General features: G+C 39.1%; 1 protein-coding gene across 5 annotated transcripts; it reads left to right on the plus strand.

Annotated features, from left to right (window-relative positions):
* The first annotated feature begins 5,391 nt into the window (after positions 1 to 5,391).
* EPCIP (exosomal polycystin 1 interacting protein) lies at positions 5,392 to 25,088 on the plus strand. Of its 5 annotated transcripts, XM_081908035.1 has the most exons (5): positions 5,392 to 5,489; positions 16,887 to 16,978; positions 20,439 to 20,550; positions 21,443 to 21,585; positions 24,203 to 25,088. In XM_081908035.1, exon 5 carries the CDS (start codon positions 24,267 to 24,269, stop codon positions 24,930 to 24,932), a length of 666 nt encoding a protein of 221 aa, XP_081764161.1. In that variant the 5' UTR covers positions 5,392 to 5,489; positions 16,887 to 16,978; positions 20,439 to 20,550; positions 21,443 to 21,585; positions 24,203 to 24,266; the 3' UTR covers positions 24,933 to 25,088. The 5 variants fall into 5 exon arrangements, with proteins under 5 accessions (XP_081764161.1, XP_081764160.1, XP_081764163.1 ...); XM_081908034.1 differs by lacking the exon at positions 5,392 to 5,489 and having other exon boundaries at positions 16,834 to 16,978; XM_081908037.1 differs by lacking the exons at positions 5,392 to 5,489; positions 20,439 to 20,550 and having other exon boundaries at positions 16,834 to 16,978.
* The last annotated feature ends 2,101 nt before the right edge of the window (positions 25,089 to 27,189 follow it).

Below are 27,189 nucleotides of genomic sequence, written 5' to 3' on the forward strand. Positions count from 1 at the left end.
CACAACACCGAGTCTGAAGTTGAGAGCTTTAGCAGTGGTGACAGAATCCTTCACTACACCTGAGGGCAGCAGATTAGCTTAAGTGGTGCAGGGCAAGTCACATGGCGCAAACTGCTCTGCCTGGTACTCCATGCCCTCCAGTACATGGGTAGGCAAATAAGGCCCGGGGGCTGGATCCAGCCCAATCGCCTTCTAAATCCGGCCCGCAGACAGTCGGGGAATCAGCATGTTTTTACAGGAGTAGAATGTGTCCTTTTATTTAAAATGCATCTCTGGGTTATTTGTGGGGCATAGGAATTCATTCATTACCCCCCCCAAAAAAAATATATAGTCTGCCCCCCCCACAAGGTCTGAGGGACAGTGGACAGGCCCCCTGCTGAAAAAGTTTGCTGACCCCTGCTCTAGTATCTAACCCATGAAGCAGCTGTCTCACTCTGTCTAATGGTAGGGGTGGTCCTGTGGGATGGATAAACCATTATAAAAATAAAATAAAGATTAACGTGCATGAGGACAGAAGAGAAGTACAGGCCATGGGGTCCTTAAGGATAGTTAGTCATATGGTGTAACATCTCCATTTATATAAACACGGGGTTTTTAAACAACAAGAACTTGAAACCTTATGAATGATAGGATAGGAAGTCAATACTTTTTTATTTACTATACTTGCTTGTTCTTTTTATTTTTTTAAAGTCTCAAAGTGACTTAACAGCAACATAAAATACAAACAAATAAAATCAATTAAAATTGAAAGAATGTTCAAAACAAAAATCTCCTTAAAGTCCCCATCCAAAAATACGCCACACGAAAAGATGAGCATGACAGTAGAGGCTAAAATCCTATGCAAATATCTATGATGAAATATTCATAACATTGCATGCAATAGTATTGTTCTTGTTCTGAAATCACAGGAAACCATCTTGTGTGATATTTGATCTCTTGCTGATTTCACTAAGGTTGTCTAGCACTTTGTGTGAAAGTACAGTTTTGTCTTATTTTCAGAACGCGCAGGCATCATATTTTCCATAGTGACTTCCCTGACTTGCACAGCAATTAATTGCTTCCTCTTGAAGCTTTAAATAAGAGATAGCTTCAAATCAAGGATGGCATCTATTAAATTTAATTAAGTTCCCATGCTGCTTGCATGGCAAAAGGAGCATGGCTAAAGGGCAGGTGCTAATTGAGAGCAGATTCTGTGTTGCAGATGAGTGAGTTTCTCTACTAAATGTATTTTTTTTAAAAAAAACAAATACATGGTTTATTTCAGAACACTTCATTCCTTCCCATGACACTTTTTTTTTTCATTTCAGCGGATAAGAGTCTGACAGTATTTTTTTACTTCCTCTCACCCAGGAAACCTGACACAGTGCAGTCCCTTCACTACTATATTGCCATAACATCTCCACCATTGACTTGGCTACATCACCAACCAACTAATTTTAGAAGAATTTGGGAACACCATGCTTCCCATAGCTGATCATCAAGCTGGAAGATAAAATGTGAATGAAAGCTACAAAATGCATCTATATGGGAGTTGTGTCTTGTAATTATGTTGTAATAGCCCACACTGGAATATTTCTCTTTTAGCCTGCAGTTACCTACAGTGGGTTGTCTCCAATGAAGTTTTACTCACAGCAGACTCATTGGTATTAATGGGCATGTCTAACTTATGTCCATTGATTTCAAAGGGTCTACTCTGAGCAAAACTTGGCTCTCTTCAGCCTAGTGTATTTGCTTCAGCCAATGATGATGAAACTCAAAGAGTATAATAAACTGTGATGGCCTGCAGTGTTTGAGTACACCAAGTGCATCTTGCATGCTATTCATTGAAGGCTAGATCAGCACTGGGAGGACACATAGCCTACATATCCAATATGAAAATAGAAAACAGTCATTTATTTGCTGCAGCGACACAACCATGCTTCAGGGTTTTTAAAGTATTGGACACAATCCATTGGGAGGGCCATCTTCATATCATGGGAGTAACATCATGGGAGGGGTGCTTCTAGGACAAAGGTGAATCTATGGACTCCCTTGCTATTTTTGCTATTAGTGCTGCGTGTTTTTAAAGTAATTTTGTTATATTTACAATTTGAAATGTGGTTTAATATATCTGATCATATTTTTTGTTTGCTATGTTATTATGAAATTGTTTTTGTAGTGTTTGTTTGAAATGCACCCAGCTGTTTCTTTGTTTTAAGCTGCTTTGAGCATGACTTTTGTGTGTAGAAAAGTGGCCTACCCTCTTTTAGTGCCAGCTTGAACAATGAATATACTAACAAAAGGGTGCAGTCAACAGTCACAATAAGAGATGCTTTACATATTGGTAATTATTCAAAATTTATTCAGATGTTCCTTTCAGAACCTGCACAATTCATCCCTAGATGTCCAGCAATACCATTAGAATGCGTACAAATTAGGACAGAAGTATTACTATACAGTATATATTAATTTGAGAACGTATGATAAAACTCTATGCAGTTTGAATACATAAACAGTTCCAGACCTTAAAATAAAATTAAAAGCTTAATGATGTGAATAATAATATTTTGCTGATTGATTCATCAGAATGTTTGTATCAAGATGAGCCATCTAAAAAAATAATTAAACTTCATCTTGATTAGACAAAAGTCTTAACACCAAGAAGGGCTGATTAAAGGAATGGCTACTTAACAGAAACCAATGAATCAAATGTCCCTTTTTCAACAGGGAAAGGTTCTTAACCACTGACTGTTATCCGATGCATGAAACCATATGAACGCAGTTTCACTTCGTTAGTCTTTACCACATTTCCCTGGAACTGTGACTAATCCTCTTTAAATGACCAACGTCAGAGTCTTTCATTTGAAACAGGCAAGACACATACAAGAGATGCCTCTTTGCTTCTAATTACCTGCTGGCAGAAACAACAAAAAGGTGTATCTAGAACAAATGGTTCAGTACTCCAGTTAATGTTGCAGTTGAGAGACAGACAGACAGACAGACAGACAGACAGACACACACACACACACACACACGGAGAGAGAGAGAGAGAGAGAGAGAGAGAGAGATGTAGCCTACAGTATTAATAAAACACTGCCTCCCAAGTGGTACAGTTTATTTAAAACATTTATATCTCATCTTTTATTAATAGTTTTGAGATTTAGAAACAAAACAACAATAATACATACATACATACATACATACATACATACATACAACACAGCAAGCTGATATAAGTTCTGTTAAGGGTCATAGGGTTGTTGTTGTTGTTGTTGTTTAGTCGTTTAGTCGTGTCCGACTCTTCGTGACCCCATGGACCAGAGCACACCAGGCACTTCTGTCTTCTACTGCCTTCCGCAGTTTGGTCAAACTCATGCTGGTAGCTTCGAGAACACTATCCAACCATCTCGTCCTCTGTCGTCCCCTTCTCCTTGTGCCCTCCATCTTTCCCAACATCAGGGTCTTTTCCAGGGAGTCTTCTCTTCTCATGAGGTGGCCAAAGTATCGGAGCCTCAGCTCCACGATCTGTCCTTCCAGTGAGCACTCAGGGCTGATTTCCTTAAGAATGGAGAGGTTTGATCTTCTTGCAGTCCATGGGATTCTTGCAGTCCATTAGGGTAGGATTCCACTAATAAGTCCTTACCAGCAGAATCCCAGACAAGGACTTCTACTGATGCAATGAGACCGCATCCCTTCTGCACCACCCCCTAACTGGCTCAGAAGGTGGGACCAAGAGAACCATTGAAACAGCTTCCCACCACCACCAACCTTATGCACAAAGTTAAGAGAGCGCCAGTAACAGCCTCAAATAAGAAGCTGCATCCAGAACAGGGAATTCTGACAGCCCTGACATGTACAGGAGACTTTGGATCCTGGCTTTTGTTTGGATTCTTCTCCCTGCCCCCCAATTTTACAGTGACAAATATAGCTGAGGAGAAGCAGTAATGGAAAACCTCAGGTGAATCCATGATTCCGTAACACAAAGTCTTGGAAACCCAAACGCCTTCGTTTTGAATTCCTGATTGCATACTGTGTTTCGATCCGAGTGCCTAAGACTCTTCATGATAATCAATCATACATGTGTTTGACAACAAGATAAAGGGAACCAACGGCTAATGTGCCAAGGTTCCATAGAAAAATAACCAAATGTCAATCACAAGAGTAGCTGGCAGCAGGGAGGTTGGCCTTCCTACCATATGCCTTTTTTCTTGCATTAGATCCTCTGTGGCATTTGTGCAGTGTCAGTACTTGTTGATTCCTTCCATTACCTGGTTTTAATTAACCCTCTAAAGTCCCTTTGTGTGACTGGTGATGTCAGCTGTGGCTCTGAATAGAAGCCTCCCCTGTCAATAATTTTCGGAACAAGCTCCTTCTGAATGGGCCCAATGAGCCAGGAGGCTGTTTCCTCTTTAATCCCACATTTAATAGCACGAGCTGAAGACAATGGGCAGCTTCTTCAGCCTCTTTAAGCTTGATTCCATTTGACATATCCAGCCCTCTTTTGTCAGCCTCACAAGGATATTCCACCTCAGTGTACTCCACATAAGATTCACTTCACAAGTGTCATTGAGATGAAACAGTTAGAACGCTGGGATCTGCAACTCTAGGCCTCAGCCTCCATGACCAAGGCTGACACTCCTCTCACATCCCTTTGTGGCTATATACCTTCAGTGAATAAACCCATTTTATTTTCTGGAGTACTTGTACAGCTATAGTCATCAAAGCAGCGCAAACGAATACCGCTGTATAACAACCCCCCTTATATTCCTATACAGACACGTTTGCATCAAAAGAATAAAGGATTATAGATTTTGCCATGGCAACAAGCTATTATAAATTCTAATGTAGTTCTGGAATGGAAAAGGCATTTATTTCTCATACTTAAAATTGCAAAAGGGCAAAGCATTGCATTTTCCCACACTTTTTTTGTAACTGCGCATTGCATGTTGTGCTGTTTCATTTTCATCTTGCATGGCTGATTCTTACAGAGCTCTTAAAAATTATATAAATGCAACTGCTGCTTGATGCAGCATTTCATCCTGACAAAATCCAGAACATTTATTCTGAAGCCCTACATATATTATTTTAAGAAATTCACATTTTTGTCAAGGTGGCAGAGGAATGCCATATGCTTTTGTTTTGGTTAGGTTGGCCTTATTGTGAAAAATCCTGAGAAAGTGAGAAGTTACCTGGGATGATTTCAAATATTGATCTTATAGATCAGGCATCTGTGGCCCTTCAGACGCTGTTGATCTCCAAATCTGATTAGCCCCAGTCAGCATGGCCAATGGTCAGGAATGATGGGAACTGTAGTCCAACAACATCCAGAGAGCCACAGGTTTCCCATCCCTGTTATATATATCTATAAATATAACCTTCATTCTTACATTTTTGTTTTTTTACAGGCTTGTATGATTCTCAGACTTGCAGCTAAATCGCAGTAATCAATAAATGAGCAACATCTTTGTTCATGGACTCAGCAGTGTTCTGTTCAGTTCTACCAACAGAAGGTAACACTTGATAAAAATGGGAACACACTATTTGGGCATCTTTTGCTCCTGTGCTGAACAACACAGGTGCAAACAGAAGCAGATTTAGGGCAGCGCAACCAGTTATGCCACACTAGGGGACGCTGCAATGATGACATAATGAATGGAGTAGAACAGAAGGTGAGAGGCAGGAGGGGTTGACAGATTTTGGCTGTGTTTATTTGTTGTTAGCTATCCAATTTTAAATTTTACCTACAATGCTGTTTCGCTATTTGGATGAATATTTCAATCTTTTCTTTTTTTTAACCCATATAGGTAAAAACATGTTTAAGCACAAATTACGAAGACTGATAAAAATATGTTGATTAAACAGCAGCAACAGGAAAAGTAATAATGTCACTATGCATAAGGAGATGGGTGGTGACAATATCACCCACCTGACACACTGCAGGTGTCAAAACCATACCGGTTTTTGAAAAATGAATGAGTATCACTAACATGATCTAAAAAGGTGAGCTCCTCAAACTGCTGCTTGAAAATTCATTGATATCTTTGTACACACCTCTTTTAAACAACACATTTATGCAAGCAATCTCTCTTAATGCATTTTATATGTTATTTCCATTAATATATGCATTTTAAGGCACATTTTCCCCAATATACACCTTTTTGTACACATTCATTTGGGTAGAAAACTGTGTTGTAAAATTCAGAGAACTGTGGTCCCCCCCCAAAGGACAGCTGTCTTGGTTTGCATATTATTTTGAGAAACGTGAATTAAGCAGGATAACATTACAATGAAACTGCTCATCCCTAGTTGGGGTTTCCCTTGAAAAACTGTGCATAGGTAAATTGCAGGTGATGTCTGGGTGTTTCTTCCCCCACCCATTTTCTTGATGATTAATAATAATCTGTTAACAGACAAATAAAAAGAGATCAACAAAACAAATATACATACAAAAATGTATGTCACTATATATGTATAAATATTTGAACATGCATATCTGAGTAAAGCCATCAGTGCAAACACACCAATCAGTTTCCAAGAGAGTGCTTGAATAACTATTGTTTTGTGTCTCCTTGTACCAATACAACAATTACTCATTTTTTCAATAAATAAGAAGGCTGTCTGCCTTCACTTAGTTAATTTTACGTTAGTTAATTTTACCATCTGAGCTATTTCCCATTTTCTAAGGTGATTCTTTCCAGTTATAAGATATGGCTATTAGTAAATATATTGTCAGTTGTGTATCGGCTGGTAAAGTCAAATTGACACTACCAGTTGTAGGTAATTTCAAACCATTCTGGCTAACCTCATATATGACAGTGAGAGATTCATTATCAGACTTCCAGCATTTTTTAAAAGGCAAAATGCAGCCACTGGGGACTCTGATTCAGAACAGGCCCATAGTGTGCCGAGCAAATAGTTAACCCTTTCCCTATGCATGGTTTTTCCAATACCTATTAATAAATATAAAATAAATCGCAGCAGCTACATGTAAGTGTAGAATATTACAGAAAGGGCTGCAAGGTTGCAAAGAAAATGAGGTAGTGTAATCTGATCTAGTGTTCAATTTAGAGTAGTAAAAAACTAAGGAAAAATATACCACCTGCAGATTCCATTCTTCCACCTGAATTATATTCAGTCTTTATGAGACTTTTAAATGGTTTTGTTTGACATGTTTAAATCATTACATTTCTCAATAGAATTTGTGGGAAAGTCAGCTTGGTTCTACTCTAATCTGCATTTTAATATATTTATCCAAGAAGGGTGGTAGAATTAAGAAGTCCATTCACCACTCTCAACTGATGTGATGTATGTGGATATTGTACAGTGGTACCTCGGGTTAAGTACTTAATTCGTTCTGGAGGTCCGTTCTTAACCTGAAACTGTTCTTAACCTGAAGCACCACTTTAGTTAATGGGGCCTCCTGCTGCTGCCGCGCCACTGGAGCATGATTTCTGTTCTCATCCTGAAGCAAAGTTCTTAACCTGAGGTACTATTTCTGGGTTAGCGGAGTCTATAACCTGAAGCGTATGTAACCTGAAGCGTATGTAACCCAAGGTACCACTGTACTTGGATGTCTGCGCCCAAGTTCAAAAGATGTCGTGTACAACTCCTGCACAACAAATTTCAAGTCAATCTTATCTTGATTCCTTCTTCCTTTTATACGTTGGTCATGACTTGTAACTTTATGTTATTATATCTGAACACACACACACATTCATTTCAGTATCTAAATAATGGTGCACACCATTGAGATGCAAGCAAGCACTGATTGGACATATGCTTGGATGCATACTAGAAGTACAATTGTGTGTCAGCAATTGGAACACTGATGAGTATTTCTATGTTAATTGATATCTGACTGTAAAAATTAGATGCACGCCTTCATGAAGTTGTAACCCTATCAAAGGAGTGTTAATTGTGAATTGTATTACCCTTGGAATTATATGTTCCTCCATTTTTCCTACCTAGAAGGCAAGTTGGCTACTTTTGTCACTCTCATACACACATTTCTAAGCCACTAATGAAGAACCTGTGGCCCTACAGATGTTGCCGGACTCCATCTCCCAACAGCCCATGACCAAGGCTGAGGGATGATCAGCTGTACTCCAGCGACATCGAAAGGCCACAGCTTCTATACCCCTTGCCCAAAGCCGTTTCCAGAGGGGAAGCCATGTTGGTCTGTTACAACATAAACCTTAAAAGAGTAACAAGATTATTTTGGAATAAGCTTCCATGAAGCCTTACATTGGAATTGGTTAATCTTTATAGTTCCACACAAGGGTGCCTATTTGAATAAAAAAATTGTGGGACCATTACTCCATGCAAAAGAAATGGAAGTTCTTTGAAGGTTTACAAATCATCTTTTTTTTCTTTTTTACAAATCATCAAAGCCTTTGTTACTCACAACATTTTTATACTTCATTATAATTTTTTGGCTCTTTTCTTAAGTCAATTAATGCATGTTTAAAATTGAAAACATTGAAGTGTGTGTGTGTGTGTGTGTGTGTGTGTGTGTTATATACACACAGTTTATCCCACTAGTCTCTAAAAGTACAGCTGGAGAAAGAGAGAGAGACTTCACTTTACTGGAAATGCTGATATGGCTTGACCATAATGGAAAGTTTTCCTGAAAATCTCTCATGGCTTCTAACATTATTCAACTTAGAAATAAATAATGTTAATGTGATACTCCATTTTAAGCAGGTGGATGTCAAACAGGCACCTTTCCCTATTTTAATATATTTTTATTGTTATTGTTATTATTCTTTCTGGACAAGACTTTAGCACATAGCACAGCTCAGTTTATTCTGAGGGGAATCTTTGTTGCACCAGCAACAACAGCACCCAGATTTTCAAGGTTGTAATCATTCAATAAATGCAACTTTAATATTATTCAATAGGGAATTATCTATATAAATAAATGGGGGAAGTAGTGGGAGCTATACAGATTTATATTTAGGTGATATCATCATTATTATTGCTGTTGCTAACTTTTTCAACACAACAGAAGTAACATGTTTCAATACATCATAAACCAAGCAGATTAAAAAAACCCACACATCTTCCATAAACTATGCTAACTAAACCTTTAGTTGTAAAAGAAGGCCTGAATGCTTCATTTTCTCCTCTGTTCCTTTCCATCCAGAAGTCAAGTACTTTCAAAACCTTTTTCAACCCACTTTCCTTTGTAAGAGCAGTTTCTCTAGCTCAAATTTAATTTTCTGAAATGTAGCATAACCTAACCTTCATTTTCTTCATTATAAAGAAGCATATTAGAATTTATTTATTTGTTTTGTTCTGTTACAATTTGATGGTGGGTACCATCCTGATTCAGGCATGAAATTAACAGTCGGTCTCTTCTTCCTATTGCATTTTCATAGTTTATTCATAGTTACATTTTCCCTGGAGTTCTTATGTGAGTTCTCAGTGTCATTAAAAAACCAAACCAAAAAAAACCCAACCCTAGCGGTTGACAAAAGACTTTTCTAATATTATTTCTAAAACAGCATCTTCCCATCTTATCATATTTACTCAGTGCCTTGTTGGGTACATGAAAAATGTGTACATTCTATTTCTCGTCATTAGATGTACGTATTTACTACTGGTTTTTAAGGGGGCGGAATCTAAAGAATATATAGATTAACTTTCTAGTTTTTTCAGAAAATTAGCAAAGGGATGCTACAGACAAATTTCTTTCAAGTTGCAATTCTAGACGGGCATACCTGGGAGTAAGCTCCCTTGAACAAAGTGGGACTTACTTCTGAGTAAATTTGCATAGCTGTCTTACTAAAGCAAGGGAAGCCAAATAGTGCCATCTGTAGATATTATGTTGTCATTACAGCCATTTTTCTTATCGTCACACAATTAATAGTTTAACTACTCTAGCACCTCAGTGCCATAGTTATGCATGGCAGGGATCAGAGGTGCCATTCACCATAGAGCTGTTCTAATTTTCTGCCTAGTCCTCCTTGGTGCCCTAAATTCACCCTACAATCCCACCAACGTAAACAATAGATCCTCCAATTCATACTTCAGGGAAATAGCTTGAGCACCACGTCTTCCTATTAGCCTGTGGGCTTGTCCACATTTGAGCATTATTTAGGTGTTAAACCATTCCCCCCCCATTCAGATTTAGCCAGAGTAGACTACACCCACACATATTTGAATTTGTAGTAACTATGAGTAGCAACTTTGGTATTTCCACTACATACTAGTAGGGAAAGGTGAAGGTAAAGGACCCCTGGACAGGTAAAGGTAAAGGTAAAGGGACCCCTGACCATTAGGTCCAGTCGTGGCCGACTCTGGGTGCCCGCTCACCTCGCTTTATTGGCCGAGGGAGCCGGTGTACAGCTTCCGGGTCATGTGGCCAGCTGCTTCTGGTGAACCAGAGCAGCGCACGGAAACGCTGTTTACCTTGTGTGCACCTTGTTTATATATGTGTGTGTATGTATAAATCCAAGAAGTGTGCAAAAGTACCCAGTTGGGCAATTGTAAATTTGCTTGTGTGGTTTTCTGGCTTTGTGAAAATCTGAGAGATCAAAAGAAGGGTGGGTGGGTGCGTGGGTGTGCTCCTGTCATGCCCTTACTAGCTCACTGGAAAAATAAATGAAAACAATTGTAAATTCCTTACACACACATTTCAGATTGTTCCTCAATATACATGGGGTGGAAGTTTTTTAAAAAGTTTTTAAAGTTTGCTTATGCAGTTTTCTGGTTTGGTGCAAATCTGAGGGTTCAAAGGGGTCCTCCATTCAGCAGCACATTTGAAATAGTTAGAAGCACGTTGGAAAAGAAATGAAATGAAGTAGTGGGCATGGAAATGATAGTAGCAGAAAGTGTGAATTAATTCACCCATCCCCAAACGCTGAAACAAACAGTCTGCAACCTCAAGTGCAGTGGTTTATGCAGTGGGGAAAGTTTATCAGATTATCTCCATATTGGGTAAACCCAAATTTACAGGGGGAAGGCATTGTGATGGCTGATGCTTGAGGGTAATGTTATGTGGACTGTGCAAATTAAATGGGAACAGAAATGGTACACATAACATTCATTTAAAGGCTTATCTACACTTGAGTTTACTGTGTATCTATGGTAATGCCTATATTGGCCCTCTTCTTTAGGTTTAAAGTTACTTTGCTTGAGGCATCTGGTTAAAGACACCTCTGTAAAATCACACATTTGATTAGGGTCTAAGGCTGCAAGGCTACTCCTACTTACCTGAGAGTAAGTCCCATTTAATTCAATATAATTAGGCATGGCTAGGATTTGGCAGTAATTGCTGCAATTGATAGTGATCCATAGACTGGGAGTTTATTTATTATAACTTGTTGGGGGGGGGTTAATAATATTATCAAATTTGGTTTAGCCCTATTGTCACACCATTGTGATTGCTGTCTATTATAAAAAATCAAGTTAAATAATACACATACCACATTTGTAAAAAGGGTATAATACTGCATCGTGTTGACAATTTGTACAAAGAGCATAATGTCATAGAAACTGCGCTATAACCTCAACTTTGTCTTAAAAGCTACTGGAGTCTCACAACTGATCAATGATATGCCTTATTCAACAAACACAAATGAATTAATTCTCCCTATTGTCTCCATCTGGTCAAATAAATCTTTGTCCCCAGGGTGCCCCTAAACCCCAGGGACCTTCTCCTGAATGACAGAGGTGGAACATATCTACAGTTGCTCAATGGCATCTGTTAGGTGCCTTTAACATCTGGTGCTTCTCTTCTGTTTGAACCTGTGGCGTGACTCATCTAATATGTGCCAGGCACTGTACAAAAATAGCCAGTGATTCACAATTTATTTACTTAAAACAGTATACATCACCTTTATTTCACATATTGATTTGAAGAGGATTTGATAGGAAACACCTTCTCTTTGAATGTTCTAGCATACTTCTATTTCAAGCCAACCTGCAAAGTATATCACAAATATACTGGTAGTTGTGTCACTGATTTATTAGGCATCCTAATTGCATTCCCACACTGTAATAGAGTATCTACAGGTGACCAAAACAACTATCTAGTCTACAAAAGTGTGACTTGACTGTATTGTTTGTTATGTTTTGTCTGGATGATACAGTTCACACGGGCTTACTGTCAAATGAGTGGGTATAGGCTTCAGCCCTCAAAAGAATCTCCTTGGTATCATGGAAAACAATAACATAAGGAAATATGAAATAACATTTCCTGTGACATAGCACACAAATTTACTCAGAAGTAAAAAAAACTCTCACTGAGTTTCATAGGGCATAATCCCAGGTTTGTGTGCATAAGACTGAAGCTTAAGTTACTTCTATCTACTTTTACTGTACAACACAGCATGTCTGGTATGTCTTGTAATTTAATTATATACTCATACTAGCATACATAGTAAACTACAGTCATTGCATCACAAGGCACTCTGAGCTACACCTTTGGAACCAATATGTGAAGGAGATTTTGAGAGAAATTCTGCCACCTTGTGGAACCCCAAGCCAGCTAGCATTAATATCTCGCAAGTATCACATACTCTTTTCCCTCTTTTTTCATAGGCTTCCTTCCATTTTCTGCTTTTCTCTTAAAATCTCCTTCATGGCTTGGTTCCAAACTTTAAGCTCAGAACTCCATGTGATATAATGATTGTAACTTACTGTATATTTATGATAATAAGACTGTATGTTTGTCTCATAACACTACTTTGAGGTTTTCCATCCCTGCACACCTCAGAATGACTGGCCTAAGCCACTTTATATTGTGACAGTCATTTTAACTATGTAACCAACCCCACATTTTGTCCATTTTTTTATTCAAAATGTTGAAAAGGTGGTGAGAGCCTGCTTGACTGCCTACCTTCTCCTGAACAAATCTGCTGGTGTGGCCGAGAGAGACATTATTAGAAAACTGAGAGGGGAAGGTAATCTTTTTCTAACTGAGAAATCAGTGTTGTCCATAATACATTATTATATTTGATTTGATTTTTCTAAAGTATTTTCAATTGAAGGATACATGTGAAGAAACCATTCCTGGATTTGAGATGGATTAAGCCACTGTATGGATTAAGCAGTGATCGTATACAGTAAATGAAGATCTCTGTACCTAGAATGGGATTAGAGAAAAATATAAATATTCCGTTTTCTTTTTCCTCTCTGCTCACTTTGCATATTTGGCAGCTTGTTCTGTACGGCCAGTGTTAACTGGTTCTGCGGGATCACTCAATCATTTTCTTATTGTACGCGGATTCTTTCGCACTAAATTGTTTTTCAAAGCATGGGAAAACTTCATAGTAAAACTACAAAAGAAACCCAACCTAGCAGCATGGTGTATGTCAGGATGCTATGCCAAATGAAATCTAGAAACCATTATTTAAAGCATTTAAGGTCCGGACATTCTCTTCTTTTTAAAAGTCCTTAAGAAAAACAGATTAGCCTGTTCCTGCTCTACCCAGTAGCAAAATCTGCAGCATAATCTTAAATATGCATACTCAGAAGTAATGCCTTTTGTTTCTGTGGAACACATAGTAAGGGTGCATAGGATTTAACTTTTCTAGCCTGATATTTCCACCAAAATTGGTTTTGTGGGAATGTGCATTCCTCTTAAATATTGTAGCTTAATTGAGGCCTGTATAGAGCAACACCATTATCTGTGTGGTCTAAGGACATGTGGTAAAATTATTTTTAGAGAAGGCTGGATGAGAAATGACCTACAAACCTCAGGCACACTGCCTGGAATCCTATGATGAACTAAATGAGGCATATAAATGCACTAAATAAATAAAAGAATAGCAGGATTCTCCATGTTAAGATGAAAAAGAATTGACTGCTTGATGTTAAACATGAACACCAATATAGCAATGTACAGTACTGGAAACCTGCTGGAATGGAGAAAAACGGAGGTGCAATTAGTCCCAGATAGACAGGGAAAAGCATATTTATTTTACCTATTAAGTACATTTATGTCCCCACCCTTCTTTCATGCCTATTGGGAGCCTCTTCGGGCTACATTCCCTTTCAGTGGGCATTTTGGAAAGTAAAATCTCTTGTTCTCCCATGAAATGAATGGGAGCAGCTGTACAAAAGTAGGGCAAGTTTCATTCATTTTAGTTGGCCTTGCCCAAGAGAATGTTCCAGTGGATTGTACTCATGATCTTTTTATACCTTCTGGGAACTTCAGCCTTGATGATGCCTTTATATTATTAATTTTCAAGCTTCTGAAAGTTGAACAGCTCTTTTTCTTTATTGTTCCTGCCTCTTGCTTGCTGTCTTGCATTTGTATTGTGCCATCTACTTCCTCTCCTGATATATGACGGATCTCTTCCCAATGTGTAAAATGTTTACTTCAGTAATAACACATGCATATGAAAATGTGGTCCACGGATTGTATGTATGTATGTAATTTTCAAATCTATTTCACTTAATCATAACAATACTGAGCCACTAGATGGCATATTTCCATCTATAACAAATGCAATTAATACACTTTTTCTTCTCCAACCTTCTCATCTTCTTATCCCTATAATGTAGTTAATTTACTATGGTTAATTTGGAGGCTTCCGAGTTTCCTGTACACTTAATCTGATAGGTAACATTGAGACTAGGTGGGATGAGACTCACAACTGAAATATAGTAGATTAGGGAATCTACAGACCAGTTGGGCTGATGTTGGTAAACTTCTAAACAGGTAGGCCCAAGTGGGCAAAATTATAGAACAGATTTTTAAGTGATTTTCATCTGTGAGCATCTAGAAAAGAACGTTGTGATTTCTAGGATCCAGCATGAGTTTATCAACAATGCATCATGCTAGGCCAGCTGTATCTCTTTTTTGATAGCTATTAGTGCAGTAGATCACTTTGATTTCAGAAAAAAAGGCATTTGACAAGGTATCCCATGATCTCCTTGTTGACAAGATGGAAAAATGTGGTATAAAAAATACTCAGGTTGGTCTACAGATGGTTGAGCAACCATACCCAACAAAGATTCATTAATTGGCTCTGTATCAAACTGGAAGGAGATCTCAAGTGGCACAGAGTTTTCTATGTAATGTTCAACACTTTAATGTTCTGCACTTTAATTTGGTTTCATGAGAAATAATACCAACTAATTCCTCAGCTCCCCCCCCCCCCAGGTAATTCCAGTTACATGAGGAGAGAGAGCAGGGATATGCTCACTGGCGCCATCCCCTAGATGGTGGTCTTCATGGCCCTTCCCTTCAGTCCCCATTTGAGCTGAATGCCTGCATCTGACAGCCTATTCTGCTCAGACTGGAGCCTCGTGCAATTTGGAGCCCTAATCTCCACAGCATGAGTCCCACAAGTAAGGAAACAAACCTTGTGGGCATTATCCAACTAAGTAGTTCCTTAGCTGTGCAACAGAACTTCCCCTCCCTCTCCTCGTACCCCTCCCCAAACTGTGTTCCTGGATTTCCCTCAACCCCCAGAGCAGGTTGGGGAGGGTGCAAGGGCTGCAAAGGAAGGGGAAGGAAGAGGGAGGAGAAGTTCCACTGCACAGACAGAAATCCTTCAACTAACTGAACTATTTTGTTGGATACTATCCCATGTTCTGAAATAGCATTTATTATCCATGTGTACGTGACGACAGAAATCATGGAAAGCAAGTAGTATACCAAATTTCTTCCATCAAAATGTGTCCTACTGCTGGGGATTCTGAACACAATAACCAGCACATTTTCCATGCAAAAAGTTGACTGGTTCAGGTACCAAAAAGTTGGTACTCTACACAGCAACTCAGTACCTATGGAGAGTTTACATATGCAACACAGGTTCACAAATTAAGTCTGAATATATGCCCCCTCAGCTTCAATACCAATCTCAGTGCCCCTTAATTGCTGTCACCTGTTCCAAACTTGTAACTATTAACTTAACCTGTAACCTGTAAGCTACCGTATTTTTCGCTCTATAGGATGCACTTTTCCCCCTCCAAAAATTAAGGGGAAATGTGTGTGCGTCCTATGGAGTGAATGCAGGCTCCTTGGCTTCAGCGATAGCAACGCGAAGCCTCCAAACCGCAGAGGGAGCGCTCCCTCCGTTCTCCAGAGGCTTCACGTTGCTTTCGCTGAAGCCTGGAGAGTGAGAGGGGTCGGTGTGCACCGATCCCTCTCACTCTCCAGGCTTCAGGAATAGCCGCCCGAAGTTTCCGGAGTGCAGCGGGAGCTCCCGCTGTGCTCCGAAGGCTTCAGGTTCCTTTTGCTGAATCCGGGAGAGCAAGACTCTCCTGGCTTCAGCAGAGAGGGAGAGCTGTGCAGCGCCCCTTCAGCGAAGCGGGAGGAGAAATGGAAGGGGCTCCGTTTCTCCTGCCACTTCGCTGAATGGGTGCTGAGCAGAGAGGGGGAGAATTTTTTTTCTTGTTCTCCCCCTCTAAAACAAGGTGCATCCTATCGGGTGAGTCCTATAGAGCGAAAAATATGGTAAATAAAATATTGGGGAGGGGCCCAGGAAATCCCCAACCCGCATAACTGATCATGCACAACATTTGAATGGCAATGCCCATTAACATGGGGGGAGCCTAGCCCCATCAAATATTTTATTGTGGGTTCCAAAAACACCCCTCCCCCTAGCCCCTAGGAGTTGGCTCCTATGGTGTTAAGATGAAGAAGAACTCTCAGTGTCCTTTTCTTCTTTCACAGACATCTTACAGATTGTGGCTATTTTGTTTTACCACTATACATATGTCTTCCTGTATGATTTCTGTCATTTCCAAGACAAAATCTTAAACTGCCAATCTGTGCAAGAGGGGCTAATAAAACCAGGTATTTATTTTACTGAGTTATTAATGAAGTGGTGTAGGCCTCAAGCGTCTCTCCTGGTTGTCATGGTAGCTCAGGCTGCAAGCCTCCAGAAAACATAAAAGAACAGTAAGTGCAAGACCACACATTCCACCCTGTCTTGTTGATTAACCAGGCTGTCAAATGAAAGCAAAGCACCAGTACAGTCGCAGATAAAATCTGCAAAGTGAAGAGCAACACCGCCAAACTACTCAACAGACAAGAAGCGTAAGTACTCTTCTCTGTTGCTAAACAAAATTGTGTGCTGCTGTTATAGAAAGAGCAGAGCGTAATTCCTAATGCCCAAGAAACAAGCCGCTTTCTACCACAGCAGCGTTCTCTGTCATTAAGCTTCATTCCTGAAAGTCTCTTTCTGAATCTCAGACTTCAGTACCATGTAGCTTTTCCTGTGAACAAGTTTGTAAACTCAGGACAGATACTTTTAATATCAGAACACTATGTGTGCATCTTGTTATTATTTCTGGATTAACATTCTTTATATAAGCAATTAAGCTAATAAATGAAAAATAGTTCATTTGGTCTCAAACTTTTCAAGTTTATAGAGACTAGTTTTCTGAGCTGTGTTGACTGTACGGGGATAAGAGCAAAAATCAAATTACATTTTTATCGTTAAACCTGACCTTAGGAAATTACCCGTATGTTTCAAGGATTTGTTTTATTTGAAAGAGGCTCCTGTGCTATTTAGTTAAAGCATAAAGCTACAAACCATGCAGCCCAAGTCAGTGAGGAAAAGAGTACTGTATTCAAGATTAACTTGATACAACTAATATGTGAAAGGGAGCATGTGAAAAGTGCTGTTGTTACTCCAATGCCAGTAATGAACCTTGTGCTGTAATTCTAATACAGTGGTACCTCAGGTTACATACGCTTCAGGTTACAGACTCTGCTAACCCAGAAATAGTGCTTCAGGTTAAGAACTTTGCTTCAGGATGAGAACAGAAATCGTGCTCCGGCAGCGTGGCGGCAGCAGCAGGAGGCCACATTAGCTAAAGTGGTGCTTCAGGTTAAGAACAGTTTCAGGTTAAGAACGGACCTCCGGAATGAATTAAGTACTTAACTTGACGTACCACTGTACCTCAGATTTCAAACAGTTTTAAAGTCCTGGATACACTCTCACTGTGCTCCTTCAACATGTAGGAAGTTCAAAAAAGAGTTGTCAGCTTGGCAAATTTAGTTTATCATTATTTCTTTTGGAGATAATATTTTCCCTTGCATGTTTGCTTTCATGTTTAAATTGCCTCCCGTTAAAATTTTGAATTCCTATCTTTGTCAGTCCCGCTTTAGGAAAATGCTTTCTTCCAGTATCAGTAGAAACATTTAGTGGGAGTGACAGGCTGCTATGATACCACATGCTTGGGTAAAACAAACATTGGCAATGCAATCATTCCACTGGCATCTGCAAGTTTATCTAAAAGAAAACTAATTCCAGGAGCTAAAACCTGGGAGGCTTATTTAAAAAAAAAATATTTCTCTATAGCTTTTTTTGTTTTAAAGGCAATGGTGTTGCTTAAAAATGTAAAACAACAATACACATAGATTTAGGGCCAAACTGCACATTATAATAAGCACGTGTTAAAAAGCATGCTTACAGCTAGACATTATTTGTTTAGAATAACCAGCTGTGGGATACCCTGATCCAGACTGGGACATGGTATGGGGAGAGGGGAGGTTTAACCCTCTCAGCTCTACTATGTTCCCCACCAGAAATCCCCCCATGCTGTTATTTGTTCCTAAAGGTGTTATTTGCAGTCAATGGAATGTTGATAACTAAATGATGAACTAGAAGAGCTATTGTTTTATGGGGTTTGCTCAGAAAATTTCACCAGGAAGGAACCATTTACATCAACTATGTGTATACCTATGCAAGGAGATCCGCGGGAAGCATTTTTCAAAGAAGGAATTCCCCTATGTGAATTTGGCAGTGAGAGTTACAACACTTACTTTCTGGGTGCTTGTTAATATGATATCACAGGACCATTCCATCACAATCTGCCATAACTTTGTAAGCAACTTTCTCAGTGAATTGGTTCAAAACATAAGACCTCGCTATAGCCTTGGAATAAGCCTTGGGCTTGTACGCTTCCTCATACTTTGCATCTTCCCCTCATGTCCATGCTTGTAGCAAACCATTGACCGTAATTACATCTGAGGCAAAAACAAAATTATGGCTTTGGTCTTGCCTTGCAAACCATGATTGTAAATCCAAGTTTGATCTTGGTTTGCACAGCAAGCACAAATTATTTTGCCAGGTTGGTTGCAACATCAAATGACGGTTTGCTGCAAACCAAGAATGGACATACTGAATCACAGAGTGCACAAGGAGAGGAGAGGGTGCCCAAACTCATTCACATAGTACCCAACCATTGTTTGCCTTCGCATCCAAACTGAACCACTGTGTAGTATATTGTCAAATGAGACCCCCCAAAAAAGGGTTTTGGATGCCAGGGATACTAAAAACAAACAAACATTTTCTCAGAAATAAAGCCCTTACAGATTTATGTTTTTGAACAGGATGTTCATTGGCCTGGTGGAATTAACAATGAGACAAAACATCTGCACAAACTCATCTTGAAGGCTTTTGCAGTCATGACAGCAAAACAGGTCCTAGAATTTATTTACAGAAAACTAGTGGTTGGGTTTTCCCTTCTAATTTTTTTTAAGGATCAGGGGACTACTATCTAGTACTACTGGAATGTTATTTATAACAAGCTCCCAATTTAATTCCATCTTATCTAGGCAGTTTCATGCTTCACCACAGAACCAACCACAAGGCCTAAATAATGTACAGTATATTAAACTTGGGGAACTGCTCTTTGAAAGCAGATTACTTTTTTATTTCATCTACAAGGTTTTAGTATTTTGACCCTTTTTAAAGTTTGTTTCCTTCCCCTCCCCTCTACGTATTATTTATAAACTTATTATTGTTGCTCATTTCTGTTTGTAAAATAATATGGTTAATATTCACTGCTAGTCATACACAGTGTTTACATAGAACTAGCTGTTGGATTGTAAACTGAAATAAATGGAGAAGTAACTAATATTTTTAATGTGTCTACTGAGTATGACAAATGTTGGCTATTACCTTAAATCTGGCTTTTTATAATTGTGTTGTTTCCACAACACAAACTTGCCCCAATATATAAGGCCAGGTCAGGCATGCATAGAGAAGCATAGACTCATATACTTGTAGAGTTGGAAGGGACTCTGAGGATCATCTAGTCCAACCACCTGCAATGCAGGAATATGCAGCTGTCCCATAAGGAAATCATCTGGTTCTGGGAAGCGGGTGGAGGGAAGTTAATCGCAGCAGAAAGGGAAGATACCCATGACTCTTCACCAGCTTGACTCATTTTTGCCTCTTGGCCTCCTCCTCAGCTTCAGCTTCTGATTCTGGACTTTTCTGCCACAGACTCTCCCAGCTCACTAAGACCTGTCACCTCTTCAACTTCCGATAACCTCCTCCTCCCAGAAGTCTCCCTCTTTTCTCTCTGATCACTTATCATTGTGCTGCCCCCTTCCATCTCTGAGCTTTCTTCCCTTGACGATTCCCCAGCTGGTTCCTACCACCATTCCTCTGCATCCAACCAGTCCAAGGGGTTGTTGAAGGAAAAATATTATCCAAACATGTAAATAGTGACAGTTTTTATACCCCCTGGTTTTCAAATAGGATCTAAACACCTGAAGCAAGCAATGGAGGTAAAAGAGATCAATATAACTGCAAATGAAGATACAGGCCAATAAAAGCCTCAATGTAGGACCAGCATGGATAGTTGGCTTGGGTGAATATCTGATGTTTCCTCCCTTTATGGTTTTGATTTATAGCCTGCTACTAAAATGAGGCTGCATTTTAGGCTGTATTTTAATTAACTGTTTGTTTGTTGTTGTTGTTGTTGTTTCTATTATGTTTTATTGTAATTCATATTTGGTGTTAGCCACCCTGAGCCTGGCTGGGGAGGGCGTATAAATAAAATTATTATTATTATTATTATTATTATTATTATTATTATTATTATTATTAAATGTGTATCCGTGAATGAATGTCAGAATAACAAGCCTTGTTATTACTAGTCAAACAAAATCCTGACCTATCGGAAATTTGGTTATGAGCGCTGATGTGAGAATATTTTGATAGTGCTTCAGATCTTTTGAATATTTACCCAAAAAAGATGCTATTGCTGTTTTTCTGGTGTTGTGGATGCTTTAGCATTGTTGTATAAGAAAGGCAGTTCTTCAAAGGTACATAGGTTACAGATAATGAGCAAATTCTGTTAAAAACTATTCTTCTTAAATGGCAAGTAGCTGGTTTTTATATGTCTGAGTTCCAGCAAGTATTCTCTATTCCCCATTCTAATAGCCGTTCAAAAGATGCATTAAAGAACAGGAGCCGGTGATTGATCGTAACAGACTTTGTCATTGTAGTCAAACAGATTTTCCACTCTCATAAAGAGCAGCTTGCCAACCGCTACAGGGAAACTATTTTTCAAAATGCCGAATGATGCAAGCAGTAAAGTAGTTTGAGTAGGAGTCTTGAAACACGCACGACCATGTAGGTAACCCTTGGATCAAATATCAGTGCAGCGTGGGTGGTAAAAATTATCAGAGGAAGAGTATGTGGCTCAGGGTGGTACTTGCTGAAACTTCAGGACTCCCTGACACTAGTTTTTGTTGCAGAAAGAGCCAGAAAAGGTGAGAAAACATTTCCAAAAGTAACCCTTCTTGCTTGTATGGAAGAACTCTGCTCAAGCACAGCAAGTCAAGTCAAATGTGAAGTGGTGCTGGTTTTGGAGGCATGATATGAACAAAGCAAAGCTAAGGTGAGTAAATGGATACAGTATATGAAAGTTGATTTACTGATATTATTTATTCATAACAGCAGATTATGATACTCAAATACATGGGCTGCTTCAGGTGGTATCGCAAAGGTACCAACCATGGATAGAATAAACCAGAAACAGTAGCCACATTCGCTCCCCTTTTTCTTAATACCATCCCTCACACAATGAAGGATCACCTTTACTCCAACCAGAGTGGATACACAAACTCGGAAACAAGTGGCAGCCATAGAAGCCTCTGCTGCCACACTTTTAAGAAAATCTAGGGACAAGTTGCATGCCTCCTTTTGCCTGCCCAACTGGGCTAGCCATAGCATTAGGCAGAATGAGACTGCTGCCTTAGGTGGCAGATTTGGGGCATCATTGTAAAAGCCATGAATGGTCAATAAGTTAATCCATTTTATTTTCACTGTAGAGGGAGTGTCATTTGAATTTTCTGCTTCAGCAGGTTCTAAAATATATTGCCTTTTTGCCGACTGGTAGATGGAACAATTAAGTGTAGTGAGAGCTAAAACCCCACAAACTTTGTTATGGAAATATAACCCCCCCACTCCAATATTCCCTACAAGTGATGCCTATCTGCTCCTTCATTAAAAATTACTGTGGTGCAGTTCATGCTGCACTTGTTAAAACATTTTCTAGGACTGTTGTGTTGCAGCATGTTACTTGGCAAATAGATAAACAAGTTCAGAGCTAAACAAAGTGCGAGCAAAATATTAGTCTATATATAGCACAATAGTGGTACTGTAGATGTTTTGATTTAGTTGACTTACCCGAGCCTAGAAACCAAGATAAAAAATGAGAAAACGCTGTCAGGAAACTGTTGTAATTGGATCTGCTTGTTAATGCATGATTGGGCTCATAGACATTTGTGACCAGATTTATTATTGAGGTAACTCAATTAACCTCAAAAGTGTTGCAGGTGAGATGAATTTGACCTTTGTTTAGTATTAACTGCATTTTATTGGCACCTCTGGTATGCTGTTGAAGAGATATCCACAAAGAGTCTGAACTAAATATTGGGTTTTAAAAGGTAGAAAACACCATTCTCACTTATTTGGATGGGGGAATATATGAGAGTAGAGTGGAGACGGCTTTAGGACATCTGATCCTATTCTGTCTTTGAAAGAATATTTCCTTCCTACAAGGCAACGCAGGATAAATGGCTATGATGTCTTCTGAATATCATACCCTGATCATCATGAGGAACAGAATATTCTGTGCCGCAGAAGATTTGAAATGTATGCTGGGGTACTACCTTGAAACATAGCTGATGTTGGCTACTAGTTCCCTATACACAGAACTGCATGAATAGACTGAATAAGGAAGTAAAATTCATATATCCCCGCACCCTGATATATGTTTTGGGCTACCCTATTTCATACATCCCCATGTCTGGAAGACTGCCTGCCCTTTGAGAAGTCATGTGAATGGATGCACAGCTTCTCTGAAAGCTAAGCATGTTCTAGAAGAAGCAAAAGCACAATATAAGATGCTTGGACCTCAGAATATGGATCAACAAAATTGTAATTCAACCCTGGAAGTAACTGACTTCTAGCACAAAAGCTCATGGAAAATTGAGCAAAGCAGCTACAACTTTCTGCAGCCTAAAGAGGTTTACTTGTTAGATCTCTTACCTTGTCTTTACCATGAGGTCCCAGGATTACAAATTGAAAATGCAGTATTAAAAACTTGCTACTATATTACACACTGCTCTATGGGAGACCACACCTGGGCAACTGCCCAAGGACTGTACTCTTTCCTGCAATGAAGGCTTGCCAAACAGTTTACACCTCCAAGCAGAAATAGAGCGAGCAGGAAAATGTCACATTACCTTCATTCTGATTCCTATGCAGAGAACATCAGTTCAACTATAACACTGAGCATACTGTGCTAGTGCCTGTCATCTGGCTCTGGATTGTAATATAGTGCAGATCCTCTGAATTATTGGATTTTATTTTGTTCTCGTATTTTAGTTTTATTATGGTGTATGATGAAGCCAATAAAACTTACTTAACTTGTTGCAAATCTGAATCAGCTGCACGTTGTCCTGATTGATGCCTGTGCACAGCTATTCTTGAATAAAGGAAGTGCTTAGAAGACCAAGAGGAAAGCTCCAGTCTGTATTCTATGGAAGTTATTGAAAAAGTGATTCAAGGCACATCTCATCTTTGGTTAATGCATTAAGGACTGCAAAAGAATTAAAACTGAAGTCTATGAAGTAAGGACCAATAAAGTTCAGCATTAAAATATGATTGTTTCTTATCAAAGTTTCAATGTGCAGTGTACTTGATAATGCATCTCATTTGTCTTTGCAATGACCCTATGAATTATATCATCATTATTCTCAGTTTTACAGCTAGAGACAGCAATGTACCAAAACAACCCAAATTCCTACAGAAGCAGGAATTTCAGCCTGGGACAAATCTCTACTTGTTCTGCAAAGAGGGTTTCATGGTCTTCAAATGTAATTACTGCCCTCAACTCTCAGTAATTTGGGCCTGCTTAGATTGACGGAAACCAGCCATAAATAGACAAGGTAGGAAAATTGTGGGTGTGTACTGTATGGTAATAATCATCTTACTTTTATTCTCTGTAGGTTGCAGTCATCAGATATGCTGATTTAATGAAGTGAGGTTCTTGTGGCTAAGAACACTGTAATAATGATGGCAGTATTAGCCCATGGACACCATCTCTTTTTGGTTGGCTTCTTAGGCTTCTGTCTGGATAGTTTTGTACAAGGCCAAAAGAATAATACTCTTATTTTTACCAAGGAAAGCACGATTCGTAACTGCACATGTCCTGATGATATTAGTGACAATGACTGCGATTACAGTCTGGCAAATCTGATCTGCAATTGCAAGACTGTTTTGCCCTATACAATAGACAAAAGCTACTACAATAATCTGACAATTTGGTTCACGGAAACATCCATGTTGAGTATGCTGTTGAACTTTACAGCTGTGTATGACCTGAAGCTCTCACTATGTGGCACGATTCCTCTGTCAGCAAAATATCTGACCATTTGGGGACTGCGAAGACTACAGATAAAAAGTGAGATCAATGGCCAGATACGAGAACAAAGCTTAACTATCTACAGCAGCCACGACAATGAAGCACAAGGCAAATTAAAGATGCCATGCAGAGACAGAAACATGATCACATACATTGCTGTTTTAGACACCTCTCTCTTCAATGGCTACTCTCCACTAAAATCATACAGCGTGGAAAACATCTCCAACATTACAGACCACTTTCCACATCTGCCATATTTGGACACATTCTTCACCACAAATAACAAAAGCTGTATTATAACATTCATATACTGACACAGTATGCTTGGCCGTTTCTATAGAGCAGCCATAGGCCGTTGCCAGAAATACAATCTTGTAGAAACAGAGCTCCTGGCATTCCTTTAGAAGATGGAATCCCCAAGGGAAGCACTCACTTTGGGGCAACCATGCCAATGATGGGAGGGGCCATGCCAGCCATGCAAAAACAATAAGGGTATGAAGTAGGGCCAGTGAAGGGCATGGCCTGAGAAGAGCTTTGAGGGCTAGAAACTGGCTCTTGGTTCCCCACCTTTGCTTCAAACCACACACACAAATAAAAATGTAGAATGAAACCGAATTAGCGCTGGCTCTATATTTTCTATTTGAGTAAACAATGGGGGAGTTCATTTTCATTCAAAGCTCCTCTGTTAGCTGTCTACAACCTGCTATGTTCAAAACATAGGCTAACTGATTATTTGACTCTTTGGTCCTATCTCAAACAACAAAATTGTTTGCAGAGCTCAATAGATTCAACACTAACGCCCAATCATTATTCATCATGAAGTATGCCCTTAAAGTATGCTGTGCTTAAAGTGCCCAAGCATTACTCTGAACTGGGTCCATAGGATCAGATATCCTAGGATGTTGCTTTTACTAACATTTAAATTGGAAAATAATGCCATAGCATATAACTAAAAGCAGCTACATTAAAACAAGCCCCTAACCAACTTGTAGATGTCCAGTGACAGAGAAAAAAATATGTCAAGAATTATAAGGGTAGTTGCAATAATTCAGGAAGTTGTGATGAGTTTGCTTGACTAATCTTCTTTCAGTTGAAAGAAATAACTGGTACAAATCCCGAAAACAGGAGGCTTCAAAATATAACTCATGCAGTAGTTGGATTATTCATACGTCCTGAAATGCGTAATTAAATTCCACTATGATGAAAATATAATAAACCAGCTTCCTGGATGGAAAAAAAATTGATGGGACAAATTAGCTGCCCACTTCATGCTATAGACCTATCAAATATGAGCTAGAGATCTAACCATGTATAGGACTCAGCTCTTAAGCTGAACACTAATGCAGATTGAGGAAAATATTTTAAATGTCCAGAACCCATGAAGCAGTGCCAAAAAACCACTTCCAAGATTTGAAGTGTTAAGTACCGACAGCCTTAAATATGGATAAGTACCAGCTCTTTACGGCGCTTGTTCTTCTGTGAAGTTCCATCCCATGATGCTCTACTATATTAGTAAACATTTATAAGAGTGCCTAAAATGTACTGTGCACTGTTCAAATGTTAAAAAGCAAGACTGTAATCCTGCAACCAAGAACGGTCTAACACAAAAGGGGAAGGGATCAGGAAGGAAGCCGAAAACATGCAAACTCAGGTTCTAATTTTTAAACTTAACATACTTGTTCTTAAGAGTGACCAGCTGGAATGGCAAGTGTTCAGGGAGAAAAGGAAGCAGCCAAATAACAGCTGTTTGAATGCTTAAACATGGAAGATCAGGCAAAAGAAATACTTCTTATGCCAGCCATGATCTCACTGGCAGCTGATGCCACTGGCATGGGAAATAACCAAGCAATTGGCCCTTCCATCATGAAGTTATGCAAGTGTTCTTAGGGCGTCCAGTTGGAATGACAACTGTTCAGGGGAGGGAAGAACCAAATGGTAGTTGTAGTAGTGTTTAGACATTGGCCTAGGAAATGACCATGTTATTGACACCTTCCCTCATTCAAATATTACTGAAGCAGTAGGCAATGGAGCCATGAAGGAGTAGGAATCATACGCATCTGTAAGGTTAAGAACTGCCTTAGACAATGATTTAGGTACTTCATGACTTGATCTCCAGGAATTAAGTTTTATTCTGTAAAAATCTAAGTATGTGTAAATTAAAATAAGTAAATTAATGGCTTCATTCCAGGTAATTACATTACCCCTCAGTGTACTTCTCAGCACTACACAAGTGGTTAGCACAAAGCTCTCCAGATAATTGGCTCCTCTACTTCCTATAGTGTTTCTGCAGTGCTGGATTCTTATGCTTTAAAGCCTCTTTATATATATTAGATATTTAACATACACATTTAAATGTTTTATATGCACACATTAAAATGCAGTGATTGTGGACATCAACTGTATACAGTACTCAGTGTTGCGTGCCTCATACAGGTAAATGCACCTGTAGCTGGGGTTTTCAACTGTATGAGCAGATTAAAACATGTTTTGTATAGCACAAAGTGATCCTCAGAGAGAATAAATCAAAAGAACATTCTGAGCTTATTACTATGCCTTGTTAACCAGATAAAA

The sequence above is a fragment of the Podarcis melisellensis genome, assembly GCF_964234715.1.
Source record: "Podarcis melisellensis genome assembly, chromosome: 4".
Classification (NCBI taxonomy): domain Eukaryota; kingdom Metazoa; phylum Chordata; class Lepidosauria; order Squamata; family Lacertidae; genus Podarcis; species Podarcis melisellensis.